The sequence below is a fragment of the Somniosus microcephalus genome, chromosome 6 (genome assembly GCF_052327205.1).
Source record: "Somniosus microcephalus isolate GS21.2 chromosome 6, FLI_Smic_1.0, whole genome shotgun sequence".
NCBI lineage: Eukaryota > Metazoa > Chordata > Chondrichthyes > Squaliformes > Somniosidae > Somniosus > Somniosus microcephalus.
In genome coordinates this window covers 137,673,567-137,691,638 of record NC_140992.1, presented here as the reverse complement: position 1 = coordinate 137,691,638, position 18,072 = coordinate 137,673,567, and the positions used below count along the sequence as shown (strand labels likewise).

Below are 18,072 nucleotides of genomic sequence, written 5' to 3'. Positions count from 1 at the left end.
TTGAGGCAGAAGATCAGCCATGATCGTATTGAAATGGCGGAGCAGGCTCGAAGGGCCAAATGGCCTACTCCTGCTCCCATTTCTTATGTTCTTATTTATCTGAACTTCCAGAAGGCATTCGGTAAGGTTCCACACAAGATACTGTTAGCAAAAATGAAAGTGCATGGAATTGGGGGCAACCTATTGACATGGGTATGGAATTGGTTTGGAGGCAGGAGACAGAGAGTAGGGATAATGGGTATGTACTCCAATTGGCAGGATGTGACTAGTGGAGTCCCCCAGGGATCTGCACTGGGGCCTCAGCTTTTCACTATATTTATAATGACTTGGATGAAGTTTGCCGACGACACTATGTTAGGTGGCACAGTAAATAGTGTAGATGGGAGCAGAAAGTTGCAAAGGGACATTGATGGATGAAGTGAGAGCGCAAAACTGTGGCAGATGGAGTTTAATGTGGGGAAATGTGAGGTCATCCAATTTAGACCTAAAAAAGGTAGATCAGAATATTTTCTAAATGGTGAGAAGCTAGGAACTGTGGAGGAGCAGAGAGATTTAGGGGTTCATGTACAAAAATCTCTCAAAACTAGTGGACAGGTACAAAAAATAATTAAAAAGGCTAATGGAATGTTGACCTTTATCTCAAAGGGGCTGGAATACAAAGGGGTGGAAGTTATGCTGCAGTTGTACAGAGCTCTGGTTAGACCCCATCTGCAGTACTGCGTTCAGTTCTGGGCACCACACATCAGGAAGGATACACTGGCCTTGGAGGAGGTGCAGTGCAGATTCACCAGAATTATACCATGTTGGTAGGGACAATACAGAATATACATATCATTTTCAGGGAACAATACTGAAGTAGGTTGGGAGAGAAAAAGATCTTGGTGTTACTGTGCATGGATCACTGAGGGCTCATGACCAATGTAGAGAAACTGTAGTTAAAGCTAACAAGGTATTGTATTGTATTAATAGAACCACTCAGTATAAGTCAAAGGACACCATTTTGAAACTATACAGTTCACTGGTCAACCACACGAAGTATTGCGCCCAGTTTTGGTCCCCTCACATGGTGGCCTTGGAAAAGGTCCAGAGGAGAGCTACAAGAATAATTCTGAGCTTAGAGAACCTCAGCTGCTCAGATAGGCTCAAGGATCCTGGTCTATTTACTTTAGAGCAGTGTAGATTTAGAGGCGAGCTGATAGAGGTCTATAAAACAATTAAAGGGCTGGATAGAGTCCTTATTGATAGATTATTCTAGTTTAACAGACTGGGGAGGACCAGGGGACAGGAGTTTAAATGTTGTAAGAGTAGGAATAGACCGGAAATTAGGCAGATCTTCTTTTCCCAGAGAGCTGTGGGCCTCTGGCATACACTGCCGGCTGGTGTGATGGGTGCTGACTGTCTGCAGGCCTTCAAGAGGGAGCTTGGAAGTGTCTCGTCCTGATGCTCTGGCCATCATGGTGAGGGGCAGGCTTGATGGACCAACTGGTCTTTTCCTACCCATCAATGTTGTATGTTCTTATACCGGGGCTAAAAGAGTTAAATTATGAGGATAGGTTGCATAGACTAGAGTATAGAACATTAAAGTGTGATCGAAGTGTTTAAGATGATTGAAGGATTTGATAGGGTTGATAGAGAGAAACTATTTCCTCTGGTGGGGAGTCCAGAACAAGGGGGCAGAACCTTAAAATTAGAGCCAGGCTGTTCAGGGGTAATGTCAGCAAGCACTTCTTCACACAAACGGTAGTGGAAAGCTGGAACTCTTACCCCCCTTCCCCTGCCCCCAAAAAAGCTATTGATGATGGGGGTAAATTGAAAATTTCAAAACTGCGATTGATAGATTTTTTTTAGGTAAGGGTATTACGGGATATGGAACCAAGGCAGGTAGATGAGAGTTAAACATAGAAGATAGGAGCAGGAGTGGGCCATTCGGCCCCTCGAGCCTGCTCTGCCATTCAATGCGATCATGGCTGATCATCCAAATTCAGTACCCTGTCCCTGCTTTCTCCCCATACCCCTTGATCCCTTTAGCCTTAAGAAATATATCTAACTCCTTCTTGAATATATTTAATGAATTGGCCTCAACTGTCTTCTGTGGTAGAGAATTCCACAGGTTCACCACACTCTGGGTGAAGAAAGTCCTCCTCATCTCAGTCCTAAATGGTTTACCCCTTATCCTTATTCTGTGACCGCTGGTTCTGGACTCCCCCACCATCGGGAACAGCCTTCCTGCATCTAGTCTGTCTAGTCCTGTTAGAATTTTATAAGTTTCAATGAGATCCCCTCTCATTCTTCTAAACTCTAGCGAATATAAGCCTAATTGACCCAATCTCCCATCATACATCATTCCTGCCGTCCCAGGTATCAGCCTGGTGAATCTTCACTGCACTCCCTCCATGGCAAGAACATCCTTCCTCAGATAAGGCAACCAAAACTGCACACAATACTCAAGGTGTGGTCTCACCAAGGCCCTGTACAACTGCAGCAAGACATCCTTGCTCCTGTACTCGAATCCTCTCGCTATGAAGGCCAGCATACCATTTGCCTTCTTAACCGCCTGCTGCACCTGCATGCTTACCTTCAGCAACTGGTGCACAAGGACACCCAGGTCTTGTTGCACTTCCCCTTTTCCCAATCTATTGCCGTTCAGATAATAATCTGCCTTCCTGTTTTTGCCATCAAAGTGGATAACCTCGCATTTATCCACATTATACTGCATCTGCCCAATCGCCCAACCTGTCCAAATCGTACTGGAGTTTCTCTGCATCCTCCTCACAGCACACACGCCCACCCAGCTTTGTGTCGTCTGCAAACTTGGAGATATTACATCTAGTTCCCTCGTCTAGATCATTAATATATATTGTGAATAACTGGGGTCCTAGCACCGATCCCTGCGGTACCCCACTAATCACTGCCTTCCACTCGGAAAAAGACCCGTTTATTCCAACTCTTTGCTTCTTGTCTGCCAACCAGTTTTCGATCCAAGTCAGTACCTTACCCCAATCCCATGTGCTTTAACTTTGCACGCTAGTCTCTTATGTGGGACCTTATCGAAAGCCTTCTGAAAGTCCAAATACACCACATCCACTGGTTCTCCCTTATCTATTCTACCAGTTACATCCTCAAAAAATTCCAGTAGATTAGTCAAGCATGATTTACCTTGTGTAAATCCATGTTGACTTTGTCCAATCCTGTCACTGTTTTCCAAGTGCTCTGCTATTACATCTTTTATAATGGACTCTAGCATTTTCCCCACTACCGATGTCAGGCTTACCGGTCTATAATTCCCCGTTTTTTCTCTACCACCTTTTGTTATATAGTGGGGTTACATTAGCTACCCTCCAATCCATGGGAACTGTTGCAGAGTCTATAGAATTTTGGAAGATGACCAGCAATGCATCTACTATTTCTAGGGCCACTTCCTTAAGTACCCTAGGATGTAGATTATCAGGCCCTGGGGATTTATCAGCCTTCAATCCCATCAATTTCCCTAACATCATTTCCCTACAAATACTGATTTCATTCAGTTCCTCCCTCTCATTAGACCCTATGTTCCCCGACATCTCTGGGAGGTTATTTGTGTCCTCCTTTGTGAAGCCAGAACCAAAGTATGTATTTAATTGGTCTGCCATGTCTTTGTTCCCCATTATAAATTCCCTGATTCTGACTGCAAGGGACCTACGCTTGACTTTACCAATCTTTTTCTCTTCACATATCTATAGAAGCTTTTAGTCAGTTTTTATGTTCCCTGAAAGCTTACTCTGATACTCTATTTTCCCCCTCTTAATTAATCCCTTTGTCCTCCTTTGCTGAATCCTAAGCTGCTCCCAATCCTCAGGTTTACTGCTTTTTCTGGCCAATTTATATGTCCTCTCCTTGGATCTTATGTTATCCCTAATTTCCCTTGTTAGCCAATGTTGAGTCACCTTTTTTGTTTTATTTTTATGCCAAACAGGGATGAACAAATTCTGTAGTTCATCCATGCGATCTTTAAATGTTTGCCATTGCCTATTCACCGTCAACCCTTTAAAAGTAACATTCCCCAATCCATCCTAGCCAACTCGCGCCTCATACCATCGAAGTTTCCTTTATTTAAATTCGGTACCCAAGTCTCTGAATCAACTACTTCACTCTCCCTCTTAATGAAGAATTCTATCATATTATGATTGCTCCTCCCCAAGGGGCCTCGCACAACAAGATTGCTAATGAATCTTTTCTCATTACATAATACCCAGTCTAAGATGGCCTGATTTCTAGTTGGTTCCTTGACATATTGGTCCAGGAAACCATCCCGTATACACTCTAGGAATTCCTCTTCCACAGTATTGTTACTAATTTGGTTAGACCAACCTATATGTAGATTAAAGTCACCCATGATAACTGCTGTGCCCTTATTGCACGCATCTCTAATTTCCCGTTTAATGCCATCCCCAACCTCAGCATTACTGTTTGGGGGTCTGTATACAACTCCCACTAACGTTTTCTGCCCCTTGGTATTTCTCAGCTCTAACCATACAGATTCCACATCATCAGAGCCAATATCCTTCCTTACTACTGTGTTAATTTCCTCTTTAACCAGCAATGCTACCCCACCTCCTTTTCCTTTTTGCCTGTCTTTCCTGAATATTGAATACCCCTGGATGTTGAATTCCCAGCCTTGGTCACCCTGGAGCCATGTTTCCATAGTCCCAATTATATCATATCCGTTTACATCTATTTGCGCAGCTAATTCATCCACCTTATTACGAATGCTCCTCGCATTAAGACACAAAGCCTTCAGGCTTGTTTTTTTAACACTCTTAGGCCTTTTAGATTTATTATTTACTGTGGCCATGTTTGATTTAAACCCTTGATTTCTCTGACTGCCACATTTGCTTTTCTCCTTCCTGTCTTTTGCTTCTATTCTTGCTTCCCTTTCCTCTGTCTCCCTGCACAGGTTCCCAACCCCCTGCCATTTTAGTTTAAACCCTCCCCAACAGCACTAGCAAACACTCCCCCATGGACATCGGACCCAGTCCTGCCCAGGTGCAAACCGTCCAGTTTGTACTGGTCCCACCTCCCCCAGAACCGGTTCCAATGTCCCAGGAATTTGAATCCCTCCCCCTTGCACCATTTTTCTAGCCACATATTCATCTGAAATATCCTTCTATTTCGACTCTGACTAGCATGTGGCACTGGTAGCAATCCTGAGATTACTACCTTTGAGGTCCTATTATTCAATTTACCTCCTAACTCCCTATACAGATCAGTCATGGTCAAATTGAATGGCAGAACAGGTTTGCAGGGCTGAATGGCCTCCTCCTGTTCCTATGGGCCAATTGCAATATCCAGCTACTGAAGTGATGAATTTTAAAATGAGACGAATGCAATGGAGTTGGAAGCAAGAGGATGAAGGCCATGGACTGGGAGCCAGACAGCAAAATGATGAATCATTCAGCAAGCTTAGGAGCAAGATGAAGACCAATTCAGTAGCATTAAGGGCAAGAAGATAAAGGCTGATATTGATTCAGCAGGCTAATTGTAATCAGGGAGGAGGAGTGCGAAATATTAGATGAAATAAGCATAGTGAAAGAGGAAGTATTAAGGGGCTAGGCATCTTTGAAAGTGGATAAATCCCCAGGCCCGGATGAAATGTATCCCAGACTGTTAAGAGAAGTAAGAGAGGAAATAGCAGAGGCTCTGAGCATTATTTTCCAATCCTCTCTGGCTACAGGTGTGGTGCCAGAGGCCTGCTAATGTGGTACCGTTGTTTAAAAAGGGAGAAAGGGATAGACCGAGTAATTACAGGCCAGTCAGCCTAACCTCGGTGGTGGGAAAATTATTGGAAAAAATTCTGAGGGACAGGATAAATCTTCATTTAGAAAGACATTAATCAGGAACAGTCAGCATGGATTTGTTAAGGGAAGGTCGTGTCTGACTAGATTGAATTTTTTTGAGGTAACAAGGAGGGTCAATGAGAGTAGTGCGTATGATGTAGTCTATATGGATTTTAGCAAGGCTTTTGATAAGGTACCGCATGGTCACGAAAGTAAAAGCCCATAGGATCCAAGGCAAAATGGCAAGTTGAATCAGAAATTGGCTCAGAGGCAGGAAATAAAGGGTTATGGTCGAAGGGTGTTTTTGTGACTGGAAGGCTGTTTCCAGTGGGGTTCTGCCGGTCTCAGTACTGGGTCTTTTGCTTTTTGTGGTATATATCAATGATTTGGACTTGAATGTAGGAAGTATGATTAAGAAATTTGCAGATGATACAAAAATTCGCCATGTAGTTGATAATGAAGAAGAAAGCTGCAGATTGCAGGAAGATATCAATGGACTGGTCAGGTGGGCAGAATAGTGGCAAATGGAATTCAATCCAGAGAAGTGTGAGGTCATGCATTTGGGGTGAGCTAACAAGGCAAGTGAATACACTATAAATGGTAGGACACTGAGAAGTGCAGAAGATCATGCATGTCCACAGATCCCTGAAGGTAGCAGGACAGCTAGATCAGTGCGGCATCGGCAGCGGGTGGAGGCGGAGCAGCGCGACTACAAGAGGCCTCAGAGGCTCAGGTAGGCCTCAGTGCGGCATCGGCAGCGGGTGGAGGCGGAGCAGCGCGGCAGAGCGACTACAAGAGGCCCCAGAGGCTCAGGTAGGCCTCAGTGCGGCATCGGCAGCGGGTGGAGGCGGAGCAGCGCGACTACAAGAGGCCCCAGAGGTTCAGGTGGGCCTCACCAATCTCCAATCTCAGGCAAGGAGAGAGGTAAAAAGTATTCAAGGTGTGACATCACCACAAAACAGGTAGGTGATTGGTTGGAGTATTTCTCTCATTTTAAAACTTTAAGTCTGTGGTTTTTAGTTTTTAAGGTTGCTGTGGTATACCAAGGCCTTTCTGGTGCAGTGTGACTGTTGGTAAACCATTTAACTGGTGTAACTAGAGGGATTGATTTAATTTAAATCCAATTAATTAAAGGGGATACTAGCATCTAAAATCGGGCAGAGGGTGTCCATAACTAACAATAAAAAATTTAATTAATTACATAGAATGGAGCAGGTGATGTGTTACTCTTGCGAGATGTGGGAGCCACTGAACCCCATTGAGGCTCACGGTGATTACATCTGTGACAAGTGTCTGCTGCTACAGGAACTCCAGCTCCGTGTTGATGAGCTGGAGTCTGAGCTTCAGACACTGCGACACATCAGGGAGGGGGAGAAGTACCTGGACTCTGTGTATCAGGAGGTGGTCACACCTATGAAGTTAAGTAATTCAGATGTAGCCCATGGTCAGGGACAGGACGGTGTGACGACAAGTGAGGTACGGGGATCCAGGAGGTAGAGCTGGAGGAGCCGCAGCCCTTGCTCTTGACCAACAGGTTCGAGGTTCTTACTCCCTGTGGGGACAGGAACAGGGCCTGCAGGAGGATGAGCAACCTGGCCACAGCACTGTGGAACGGGGGGCCATTCAAGAGGGGGGGAGTAAATAGAAATGTTGTAGTGGTAGGGGATAGTATTATTAGGGGGATAGATAGAGTTCTCTGCAGCCGAGAGCGAGAGTCCCGAAGGCTGTGTTGCCTACCCGGTGCCAGGGTTAAGGACATCTCCTCTGGGCTGGGAAGAAACTTGCAGTGGGAGGGGGTGGATCCAGTTGTCGTGGTCCATGTTGGTACAAATGACGTAGATAGGACTAGGAAGCCGGTTCTGTTAAAGGAGTATGAGCAGCTAGGGGTCAAATTAAAAAACAGAACCTCAAGGGTAATAATCTCTGGATTATTGCCTGAGCCACGAGCGAATTTGGCTGGGACAAATTAAATAAGAGAGTTAAATGCGTGGCTCAAAGACTGGTGTGGGAGAAATGGGTTTTGCTTCCTGGGACACTGACACCAGTACTGGGGCAGGAGGGAGCTGTTCCGTTGGGGCGGGCTTCACTTGGCCAGTGCTGGGACTAGAGTCCTGGCGGATCATATAACTAGGGCTGTAGAGAGGGCTTTAAACTAATTAGTGGGGGGGAGGTTCCTAGAGAGCAAATAATAAAAATGACAACAGAGAAGGTCATAGACTTAGGTAGCAGTGGGGAAATTAAAAACCAGAGCGTGTCAGGAAGGGGCAGAAGGTATGGAGTAAAAGGTAAAGTAATAAAAAGGGCAAAAGCAGGAACTAAGTGTCACAAAACATATTTGAAAGTTCTCTATCTGAATGCACGTAGCATTCGTAACAAAATAGACGAGTTAATGGCACAAATAACTACATATGGGTATGATCTTGTGGCCATTACAGAAACATGGCTGCAGGGTGACAATGCCTGGGAATTAAACATACCAGGTTATTTAATGATCAGGAAGGACAGGCAGGAAGGAAGGGGAGGTGGGGTGGCTATGTTAATAAAGGAAGGAATCACTGTAATACAGAGAAATGATATTGGGTCAAAAGATCAGGATAATGAAACAGTTTGGGTGGAGGTAAGGAATAATAAGGGGAAAAAAACACTAGTGGGCGTAGTCTATAGGCCTCCGAACAGTTGCAACTCTGTTGGACGGAGTATCAATCAGGAAATAGTTGAGGCTTGTGATAAGGGAGCATCTATAATTATGGGGGATTTTAACTATCATATTAATTGGACAAATCAAATTGGGCAGGGCTGCCTTGAGGATGAGTTCATTGAGTGTATTAGGGATGGGTTTCTTGAGCAGTATGTAACTGAACCGACCAGGGGGCAAGCAACCGTAGATCTGGTCCTGTGTAACGAGACAGGATTAATTTAAAATGTCCTAGTAAAGGATCCCCTTGGAAGGAGTGACCATAACATGGTTGAATTCCATATTCAATTAGAGGGTGAGAAGGTTGGATCTCAAACAAGCGTGCTAAGCTTGAATAAAGGAGACTATGAAGGTATGAGAGCGGAATTGAGTAGAGTGGATTGGGAAAATAGATTAAAGGGTAAGACGATACATGATCAGTGGTGTACATTTAAGGAGTTATTTTACAACTTCCAAAAAAAATATATTCCACTGAGAAGAAAAGGGTGTAAAAGAAAAGACAGCCATCCGTGGCTAAGTAAAGAAATTAAGGATAGTATTCGACTAAAAACAAGGTAGCCAAATCTAGTGGGAGGATAGAGGATTGGGAAAACTTTAAAATACAGCAAAAAATAACAAAAAGATTGATTAAGAAAGGGAAGATAGATTATGAAAGTAAATTAGCAAAAAATATAAAAACAGATAGTAAGAGTTTTTATAGTTATATAAAAAGAAAAAGGGTGGCTAAAGTAAATGTTGGTCCCTTAGAGGATGAGACCAGGAAATTAATGGTGGGAAATATGGAGATGGCAAAAACACTGAATGAATATTTTGTATCAGTCTTTACAGTAGAAGACACTAAGAATATCCCAACACGGGACAAACAGGGGGCTATGGGGGGGGAGGAGCTAAACACGATCAAAATCACTAAGGAAGTGGTACTGGGTAAAATAATGGGACTCAAGGTGGATAAATCACCTGGACCTGATGGCTTACATCCTAGGGTCTTGAGGGAAGTGGCGGTAGGGATTGTGGATGCATTGGTAATAATTTTCCAAAACTCCCTGGACTCAGCAAAGGTCCCGGCAGACTGGAAAACTGCTAATGTAACGCCCTTATTTAAAAAGGGCAGTAGACAGAAGGCTGGAAACTATAGACTGGTTAGCCTAACATCTGTGGTAGGTAAAATATTAGAGTCCATTATTAAGGAGACAGTAACAGGACATTTGGATAATCATAATTTAATAGGACAAAGTCAGCATGGTTTTATGAAGGGGAAGTCATGTTTTGACAAATTTGCTGGAGTTCTTTGAGGAAGTAACATATAGGGTGGATAAAGGGGAACCAGTGGACGTAGTGTATTTAGACTTCCAAAAGGCATTTGACAAGGTGCCACACAAAAGATTATTGCTTAAGATAAAAAATCACGGGATTGGGGGTAATATTCTGGCATGGATAGAGGATTGGCTATCTAACAGAAGGCAGAGAGTTGGGGTAAATGGTTCATTCTCGGACTGGCAATCAGTAACTAGTGGTGTTCCACAGGGGTCAGTGCTGGGTCCCCAACTCTTTACAATCTATATTAATGATTTGGAGGAGGGGACCGAGTGTAACATATCAAAGTTTGCAGATGATACTAAGATGGGAGGGAAAGTAGTGAGTGAGGAGGACATAAAAAACCTGCAAGGGGACATAGACAGGCTAAGTAAGTGGACAGAGATTTGGCAGATGGAATACAATACTGGAAAGTGTGAGGTTATGCACTTTGGCAGGAATAATCGCAGAGCAAGTTATTATCTTAATGGCAAGAAACTGGAAAGTACTGAAGTACAAAGGGATCTGGGGGTCCTGGTGCACGAAACTCAAAAGGTTAGTATGCAGGTGCAGCAAGTGATTAAGAAGGCCAATGGAATGTTGGCTTTCATTGCTAGGGGGATAGAATATAAAAATAGGGAGGTATTGCTTCAGTCGTACAAGGTATTGGTGAGACCGCTCCTGGAATACTGCATATAATTTTGGTGTCCATACTTAAGAAAAGACATACTTGCTCTCGAGTCAGTACAAAGAAGGTTCACTCGGTTAATCCCGGGGATGAGGGGATGGACATATGAGGAGTTCAGAAGAATGAGGCGCGATCTTATTGAAACATATAAGATTGTGAAGGGGTTGGATCGGGTGGTTGCGGGGAGGATGTTCCCGATGATGGGTGAAACTAGAACTAGGGGGCATAGTCTTAGAATAAGGGGCTGCTCTTTTAAAACTGAGATGAGGAGGAACTACTTCACGCAGAGGGTGGTAGGTCCATGGAATATGCTGCCCCAAAAAGCTGTCGAAGCTACATCATTACAAAAATTTAAAACAGAAATAGACAGTTTCCTAGAAGTAAAGGGAATAAAGGGTTATGGGGAGCGGGCAGGAATTTGGACATGAGTCTAGGTTCGGATCGGTCATGGCCCTGTGGGTAGCGGAGCGGGCCCAGGGGCCGTGTAGCCTGATGCTGCTCCTATTTCCTGTGTCTAATTCTGTTAGATTCAGGAGATGGTTCTGTGATAGTAGATTGGCGGTTAGGATCAGATCAGCCATGATCTTATTGAATGGCGGAGCAGGCTCGAGGGGCCGATTGGCCTACTCCTGCTCCTATTTCTTATGTTCTTATAAGGTGGTTAAGAAGGCATACGGGATACTTGCTTTTATTAGCCGAGGCATAGAATAAAAGAGCAGGGAGGTTATGCTTGAACTGTATAAAACACTAGTTAGGCCACAGCTAGAATACTGCATGCAGTTCTGGTTACCATATTACAGGAAGGATGTGATTGCACTAGAGAGGGTGCAGAGGAGATTTATGAGGATGTTGCCTGGACTGGGGAATTTTAGCTATGAGGAAAGATTGGATGGGCTGGGATTGTTTTCTTTGGAACAGAGGAGGCTGAGGGGAGACCTAATTGAGGTGTATAAAATTATGAGCGGCCTAGATAGAGTGGATAGGTAGGACCCATTTCCCTTAGCAGAGGGGTCGATAACCAGGGGGCATAGATTTAAAGTAATTGGTCGGAGGTTTAGACGGGATTTGAGGAGCAATTCTTTCACCCAGCGGGTGGTGGGGGTCTGGAACTCACTGCCTGAAACGCTCACCACATTTAAAAAGTACTTGGATATGTACTTGAGGTGCCGTAACCTACAAGGCTACGGACCAAGAGCTGGAAAGTGGGGTTAGGCTGGATAGCTCTTTGTCGGCCGGCACAAACAAGATGGGCCGAATGGACTCCTTCTGTGCTGTAAATTTCTATGATTCTAAAAGAAAAATGGCTCAGAAAGAAACCTAATCAACAGGGCCAAGAGAATGAGGGCAATGAGGGAGACCAATTGGGAGGGGTTTGGAGCAATGCAACAAAGGCACAGAGCAGTCAGTCAAAACTAAGAACATGAGGGCAAGGGAAGAGGCAACGAGAGGTTAAAAAGTATACTTATGTCTTTAATTCACAGCACATCCAAAGAGCTTCTAAATCTGCATTCATCTTGCACAAAGGTCCTGAGTATAAGCAGGATTTACACAGAGCAGTTGTTGCTTAATGTAACAGCTGCTGTGAGAAGCAAGGGAATTCCACTCTCACAGAACATCATGATTCAATACTCACCGGGGGCTCCAGCACTATCAGCTGGCAAAGTGCAAACACAGAGAAGGAAGAAGGAAACATAATGTACACCAGAGTGAGGAGGTTGCTGCACAATGAATCCCTGCTAATAAAGACTTGCATCGAAGATGAGCTGAATGTTCATATTTGGTGGTGATTTCAGTGAGTTTCAATGACTTTGGTTTATATACCTGAAGGTAATGGTGACTGTTCCACAGGGGACGATTTCCACCTGGCCCCTGCCCCATTTACGAGGTGCCAGAGAAACAGCGGCTGCCTCTCGGACACCCAAAGCCCAACGGATGCGGTTTTCAGGCGGGCCTGAAAATGTGCGCCGAAACAGACGGGAGGCTACCACGATATGCAAACTGGGGTCCTAGGTCGGTCGTCGCCCCTCCCTATGCACTCTCCCCAAACCCCCTCCTGCTTTTACTTCCGATTTGGCTCACTCATGGAGCTGCCGGATTTTCGTTCCTCGGTTAAGTGAGTTTCCGCCAACACTCATTGAGCGCTGGGCAGCTTGCCGATTGTATAATAATGAGGCCTGGTCCTAAAAATATTTTGGGCCAAGGGTTTGGCAGGTGAAGCAAATGATCTCCCAACTTCGCACCCGTTTTGAGTGGATGTTTATGTTCGATACGTCCGTCCATCTCCCCCCGCATCCCCCAAAGAAACACACCAGAAGAATACCCCACTGATCAGTGCGTTTTGTGAAAACAGCACCACCCACATACAGGAAGACAGGTCTCATCAATCAGTTTGAACACGGCAGTCAAATTCTAATTATTGCCTCATTCTGAACACTAACAATCAGGGATGGGAAGAGGCAGTAATGAAAACGCGGAGCCCTTACAGCCCTTTGCACAGCCAAGAGTTTGGTCATATTGACAAAGCAGAGGGGGACTGATGTGCAGAGGTAACAGCGATGAATCCCAAATGTACAGCGAGCAACAAACAGATGACACGCAAAGCAAGATAAACGTCTTCTGAACATTCAGGGGTAAGTGACCTTTGGCCATTGTTTGAGATTTAATAGCCACTTGGGTGTTTATTTAATGGGGGAGGGAGGAAGGAACGTTTCAGCTGGACAATAGAGCACTGGCCGCCCCCGATACCGGGCACCGGCCGCCCCCGATACCGGGCACCGGCCGCCCCCGATACAGAGCACTGGTCACCCTGACACAGACTGCCAACCCTTCCACAAACATGGAGGTATGGGAGAACGCTATTGGATTGCTGGCCTGCTTGCATGGCATCCACACATGTGCCTTCAAGTAACCACACTTCTATCCTGAAGGTACCCTAGATAAATCCTTTAGGGTAAATTTTAGACTATACCGTCTGAGAATTAAGCATCACCTGAGCGGAGATCAGAGAGGAAGGTCTGGCAAGTCCTGTTACCGGCAGTGTGATCCACCCCGCCAGATCTTCCTCTCTGCGCCCACCCAGGAAAAGCTCAATACCCAGGCGGTAAAGATTAAAAACTAATCCCCTGTGTAAATAAAATGAACATGATCCAAATTGCTCCCAGTCCATTGTACAATGTGGATCAGAAATCTGCATTCCAGTAACACTGTAAAATTCCAACAGTGGCATAGTAGGAGAACCAAAGTCACATTGTGCCAGGGTGTGTGCTCACCACGTCGAAGCCAAGTTATTTGTCTTAGCAAAAATCACAGTTGGGAAAAAATCACCTGGACAGTAGAGAGATTCCCGGTCGGTGTAAATGGATTTAGCAGGTTAGTATTACCCTGGACTTCATTCATGTGTGGACAGACCGACACTGGTGCTTATCGAAGACTTACATCTGGAACGTTAACGTGATTCAGCACTTAATCCTGTGGTGTGACATTCTCAAAAAGGCACTTAGTTGCTGCACGTCTCTCGTCATTGATCTCTTCACAATCGCTCCCCCTTCACACAATCACTGATCTCTCTTCACATGGTTCCAGGATTAACAGTTCTGTCTCTGTTAAACCTGTCACTATGGCGTGCACTCCAGACCAATGAGACATAGGTGCAGCAGATTTCAGTGTTCCCTCCTACAACTAATCCTCTGTGCTAACATGCCATCACGGCAGCAACCTGACCAGAACCCCTTGATTTTGAGTGCACCAGCTGCCTCCACTAATGGTCCAATGCCCCTGTGCTCCTTTCAGAGACCCAGCCCAGTCCTTCACGATCTCACCCGTCACAAGTCACTACTGTCCAGTGCCGAGTCCGTGCCCAGTTCCTGCCTTGAGTGCGCCACATCCTGCCTGCTCGGTCAGCAGTGTGATTCCCAATCATCCCCACCCACCTGTCGAGAGCTTCTCGGCCAAGCCGCTCACAGCTGTTCTGACCCGAGTGATAACCAGCTTCCCATTCCCACACCCTAAATGTTTAATAGCCCACCCATCCTTACGTCTTTGTTCACTTGCCCTCCTGTTTGCCCAACCACTTAGCTTAGGTGCTACTCCAAGTACTTCCTGATTCGCCGAGATTTGAATGAGAAAAGAAACAGAAAATGACAATTGAAAAGAGCAAAAGGAATAGTACGTTAAGGAGGAGCGTGAAAGGGAGCGGGAGGAGGAGCGTGAAAGGGAGCGAGAGGAGGAGAGTGAAAGGGAGCGAGAGGAGGAGAGTGAAAGGGAGCGAGAGGGAGGAGAGTGAAAGGGAGCGAGAGGGAGGAGAGTGAAAGGGAGGAGCGAGAGGAGGAGAGTGAAGAGCGAGAAAGGGAGCGAGAGGAGGAGAGAGAAAGGGAGCGAGAGGAGGAGAGTGAAAGGGAGCGAGAGGAGGAGAGTGAAAGGGAGCGAGAGGAGGAGAGTGAAAGGGAGCGAGAGGAGGAGAGTGAAAGGGAGCGAGAGGAGGAGAGTGAAAGGGAGCGAGAGGAGGAGAGTGAAAGGGAGCGAGAGGAGGAGAGTGAAAGGGAGCGAGAGGAGGAGAGTGAAAGGGAGCGAGAGGAGGAGAGTGAAAGGGAGCGAGAGGAGGAGAGTGAAAGGGAGCGAGAGGAGGAGAGTGAAAGGGAGCGAGAGGAGGAGAGTGAAAGGGAGCGAGAGGAGGAGAGTGAAAGGGAGCGAGAGGAGGAGAGTGAAAGGGAGCGAGAGGAGGAGAGTGAAAGGGAGCGAGAGGAGGAGAGTGAAAGGGAGCGAGAGGAGGAGAGTGAAAGGGAGCGAGAGGAGGAGAGTGAAAGGGAGCGAGAGGAGGAGAGTGAAAGGGAGCGAGAGGAGGAGAGTGAAAGGGAGCGAGAGGAGGAGAGTGAAAGGGAGCGAGAGGAGGAGAGTGAAAGGGAGCGAGAGGAGGAGAGTGAAAGGGAGCGAGAGGAGGAGAGTGAAAGGGAGCGAGAGGAGGAGAGTGAAAGGGAGCGAGAGGAGGAGAGTGAAAGGGAGCGAGAGGAGGAGAGTGAAAGGGAGCGAGAGGAGGAGAGTGAAAGGGAGCGAGAGGAGGAGAGTGAAAGGGAGCGAGAGGAGGAGAGTGAAAGGGAGCGAGAGGAGGAGAGTGAAAGGGAGCGAGAGGAGGAGAGTGAAAGGGAGCGAGAGGAGGAGAGTGAAAGGGAGCGAGAGGAGGAGAGTGAAAGGGAGCGAGAGGAGGAGAGTGAAAGGGAGCGAGAGGAGGAGAGTGAAAGGGAGCGAGAGGAGGAGAGTGAAAGGGAGCGAGAGGAGGAGAGTGAAAGGGAGCGAGAGGAGGAGAGTGAAAGGGAGCGAGAGGAGGAGAGTGAAAGGGAGCGAGAGGAGGAGAGTGAAAGGGAGCGAGAGGAGGAGAGTGAAAGGGAGCGAGAGGAGGAGAGTGAAAGGGAGCGAGAGGAGGAGAGTGAAAGGGAGCGAGAGGAGGAGAGTGAAAGGGAGCGAGAGGAGGAGAGTGAAAGGGAGCGAGAGGAGGAGAGTGAAAGGGAGCGAGAGGAGGAGAGTGAAAGGGAGCGAGAGGAGGAGAGTGAAAGGGAGCGAGAGGAGGAGAGTGAAAGGGAGCGAGAGGAGGAGAGTGAAAGGGAGCGAGAGGAGGAGAGTGAAAGGGAGCGAGAGGAGGAGAGTGAAAGGGAGCGAGAGGAGGAGAGTGAAAGGGAGCGAGAGGAGGAGAGTGAAAGGGAGCGAGAGGAGGAGAGTGAAAGGGAGCGAGAGGAGGAGAGTGAAAGGGAGCGAGAGGAGGAGAGTGAAAGGGAGCGAGAGGAGGAGAGTGAAAGGGAGCGAGAGGAGGAGAGTGAAAGGGAGCGAGAGGAGGAGAGTGAAAGGGAGCGAGAGGAGGAGAGTGAAAGGGAGCGAGAGGAGGAGAGTGAAAGGGAGCGAGAGGAGGAGAGTGAAAGGGAGCGAGAGGAGGAGAGTGAAAGGGAGCGAGAGGAGGAGAGTGAAGAGCGAGAAAGGGAGAGAGAGGAGCGTGAAAGGGAGCGAGAGGAGGAGAGTGAAAGGGAGCGAGAGGAGGAGAGTGAAAGGGAGCGAGAGGAGGAGAGTGAAAGGGAGCGAGAAAGGGAGAGAGAGGAGCGTGAAAGGGAGCGAGAGGAGGAGAGTGAAAGGGAGCGAGAGGAGGAGAGTGAAAGGGAGCGAGAGGAGGAGAGTGAAAGGGAGCGAGAGGAGGAGAGTGAAAGGGAGCGAGAGGAGGAGAGTGAAAGGGAGCGAGAGGAGGAGAGTGAAAGGGAGCGAGAGGAGGAGAGTGAAAGGGAGCGAGAGGAGGAGAGTGAAAGGGAGCGAGAGGAGGAGAGTGAAAGGGAGCGAGAGGAGGAGAGTGAAAGGGAGCGAGAGGAGGAGAGTGAAAGGGAGCGAGAGGAGGAGAGTGAAAGGGAGCGAGAGAAGGAGAGTGAAAGGGAGCGAGAGAAGGAGAGTGAAAGGGAGCGAGAGAAGGAGAGTGAAAGGGAGCGAGAGAAGGAGAGTGAAAGGGAGCGAGAGAAGGAGTGTGAAAGGAGCAGGAGAAGGAGAGTGAAAGGGAGCGAGAGGTGAAGGAGGAGAGTCAGAGAGGTGAAGAAGGCAAAGGAGCATCGTCAGAGGGCATGAGAGGAGAAAGGTGAGTGAGCAAGAGTTGTAGGATGAAAGGAAGAGAGCAAAAAGGAGTGATGTGAAGAAGGGAGTAAGAGTAAAAGAGTGAAAGGGAGCAAGAGGTGAAGGAGGAGAGTGAAAGGGAGCGAGAGAAGGCAGAGTAGATAAATTAGTGAACAATAGTTTTAAAGCAGACATCGGCAAGAACCCAAAGGGTGGTAACTGAAGCTCGATCTTATAATGGATGAGTTATATTGATTTTCTAATTGAATTCTGTAAATTAGTTTGCTGTTTGTGCTGTTAAATCCATTTTTTGTAGCTTACTGGCAGATTCATAGCATCATGTCATGTCATGTGTGGAATATGCTTCAGCAAACATTACATAAGAACATAAGTATTAGGAGAAGGAGTAGGCCATACGGCCCCTTGAGCCTGCTTCGCCATTCAATAAGATCATGGCTGATTTTCAACCTCAACACTTTCCCGCCCAATCCCCACATCTCTTGGTTCACTTAGTGTCCAAAAATCTATTGATCTCAGTCTTGAACGACTCAGCATCCACAGCCCTCTGGGGTAGAGAACTCCAAAGATACACAACCCTCTGAGTGAAGAAATTCCTCCTCATCTCAGTCTTAAAAGGCCGATCCCTTATCCTGAGACTATGACCCCTCGTTCTAAACACTCCAGCCAGGGAAAACAGCCTCTAAGCATCTACCCTGTCAAGCCCTCTAAGAATTTTACACATTTCTATGAGATCATCTCTCATTCTTCTAAACTCCAGAGAGTATAGGCCCATTCTACTCAATCTCATAGGACAGCCCTCTCACCCCATTAAATTCTTGTCAGCCAAACCATTAAGAGGTTAATCATTGCAGTACTGACATGAGAGAACCAAGGCTATGAATGGCGATATTTCTGTGTGGGCAAGAGACAACAAGCAAGTACATGTGCCAACCTGTGTGGGCGGCAACAACCTATAAAGGGCTTCATACAGCAAGGCTTGTAGGCAAACC

At 46.7% G+C, this 18,072-nt stretch overlaps 1 protein-coding gene across 7 annotated transcripts in view; it reads right to left on the bottom strand.

Annotated features, from left to right (window-relative positions):
- Nucleotides 1-18,072, bottom strand: part of farp2 (FERM, RhoGEF and pleckstrin domain protein 2) — a 208,007-nt gene that overhangs the window by 20,237 nt on the left and 169,698 nt on the right. For 5 of the 7 annotated variants that reach the window (XM_085990846.1, XM_085990849.1, XM_085990850.1 and 2 more), the window contains exon 22: nucleotides 12,123-12,143. The exons of the other annotated variants lie outside the window; for them this stretch is intronic. In XM_085990846.1, coding sequence (XP_085846972.1) covers nucleotides 12,123-12,143 — 21 coding nt within the window. The remainder of the gene's footprint in view (nucleotides 1-12,122; nucleotides 12,144-18,072) is intronic. 7 annotated transcript variants of the gene reach the window in all.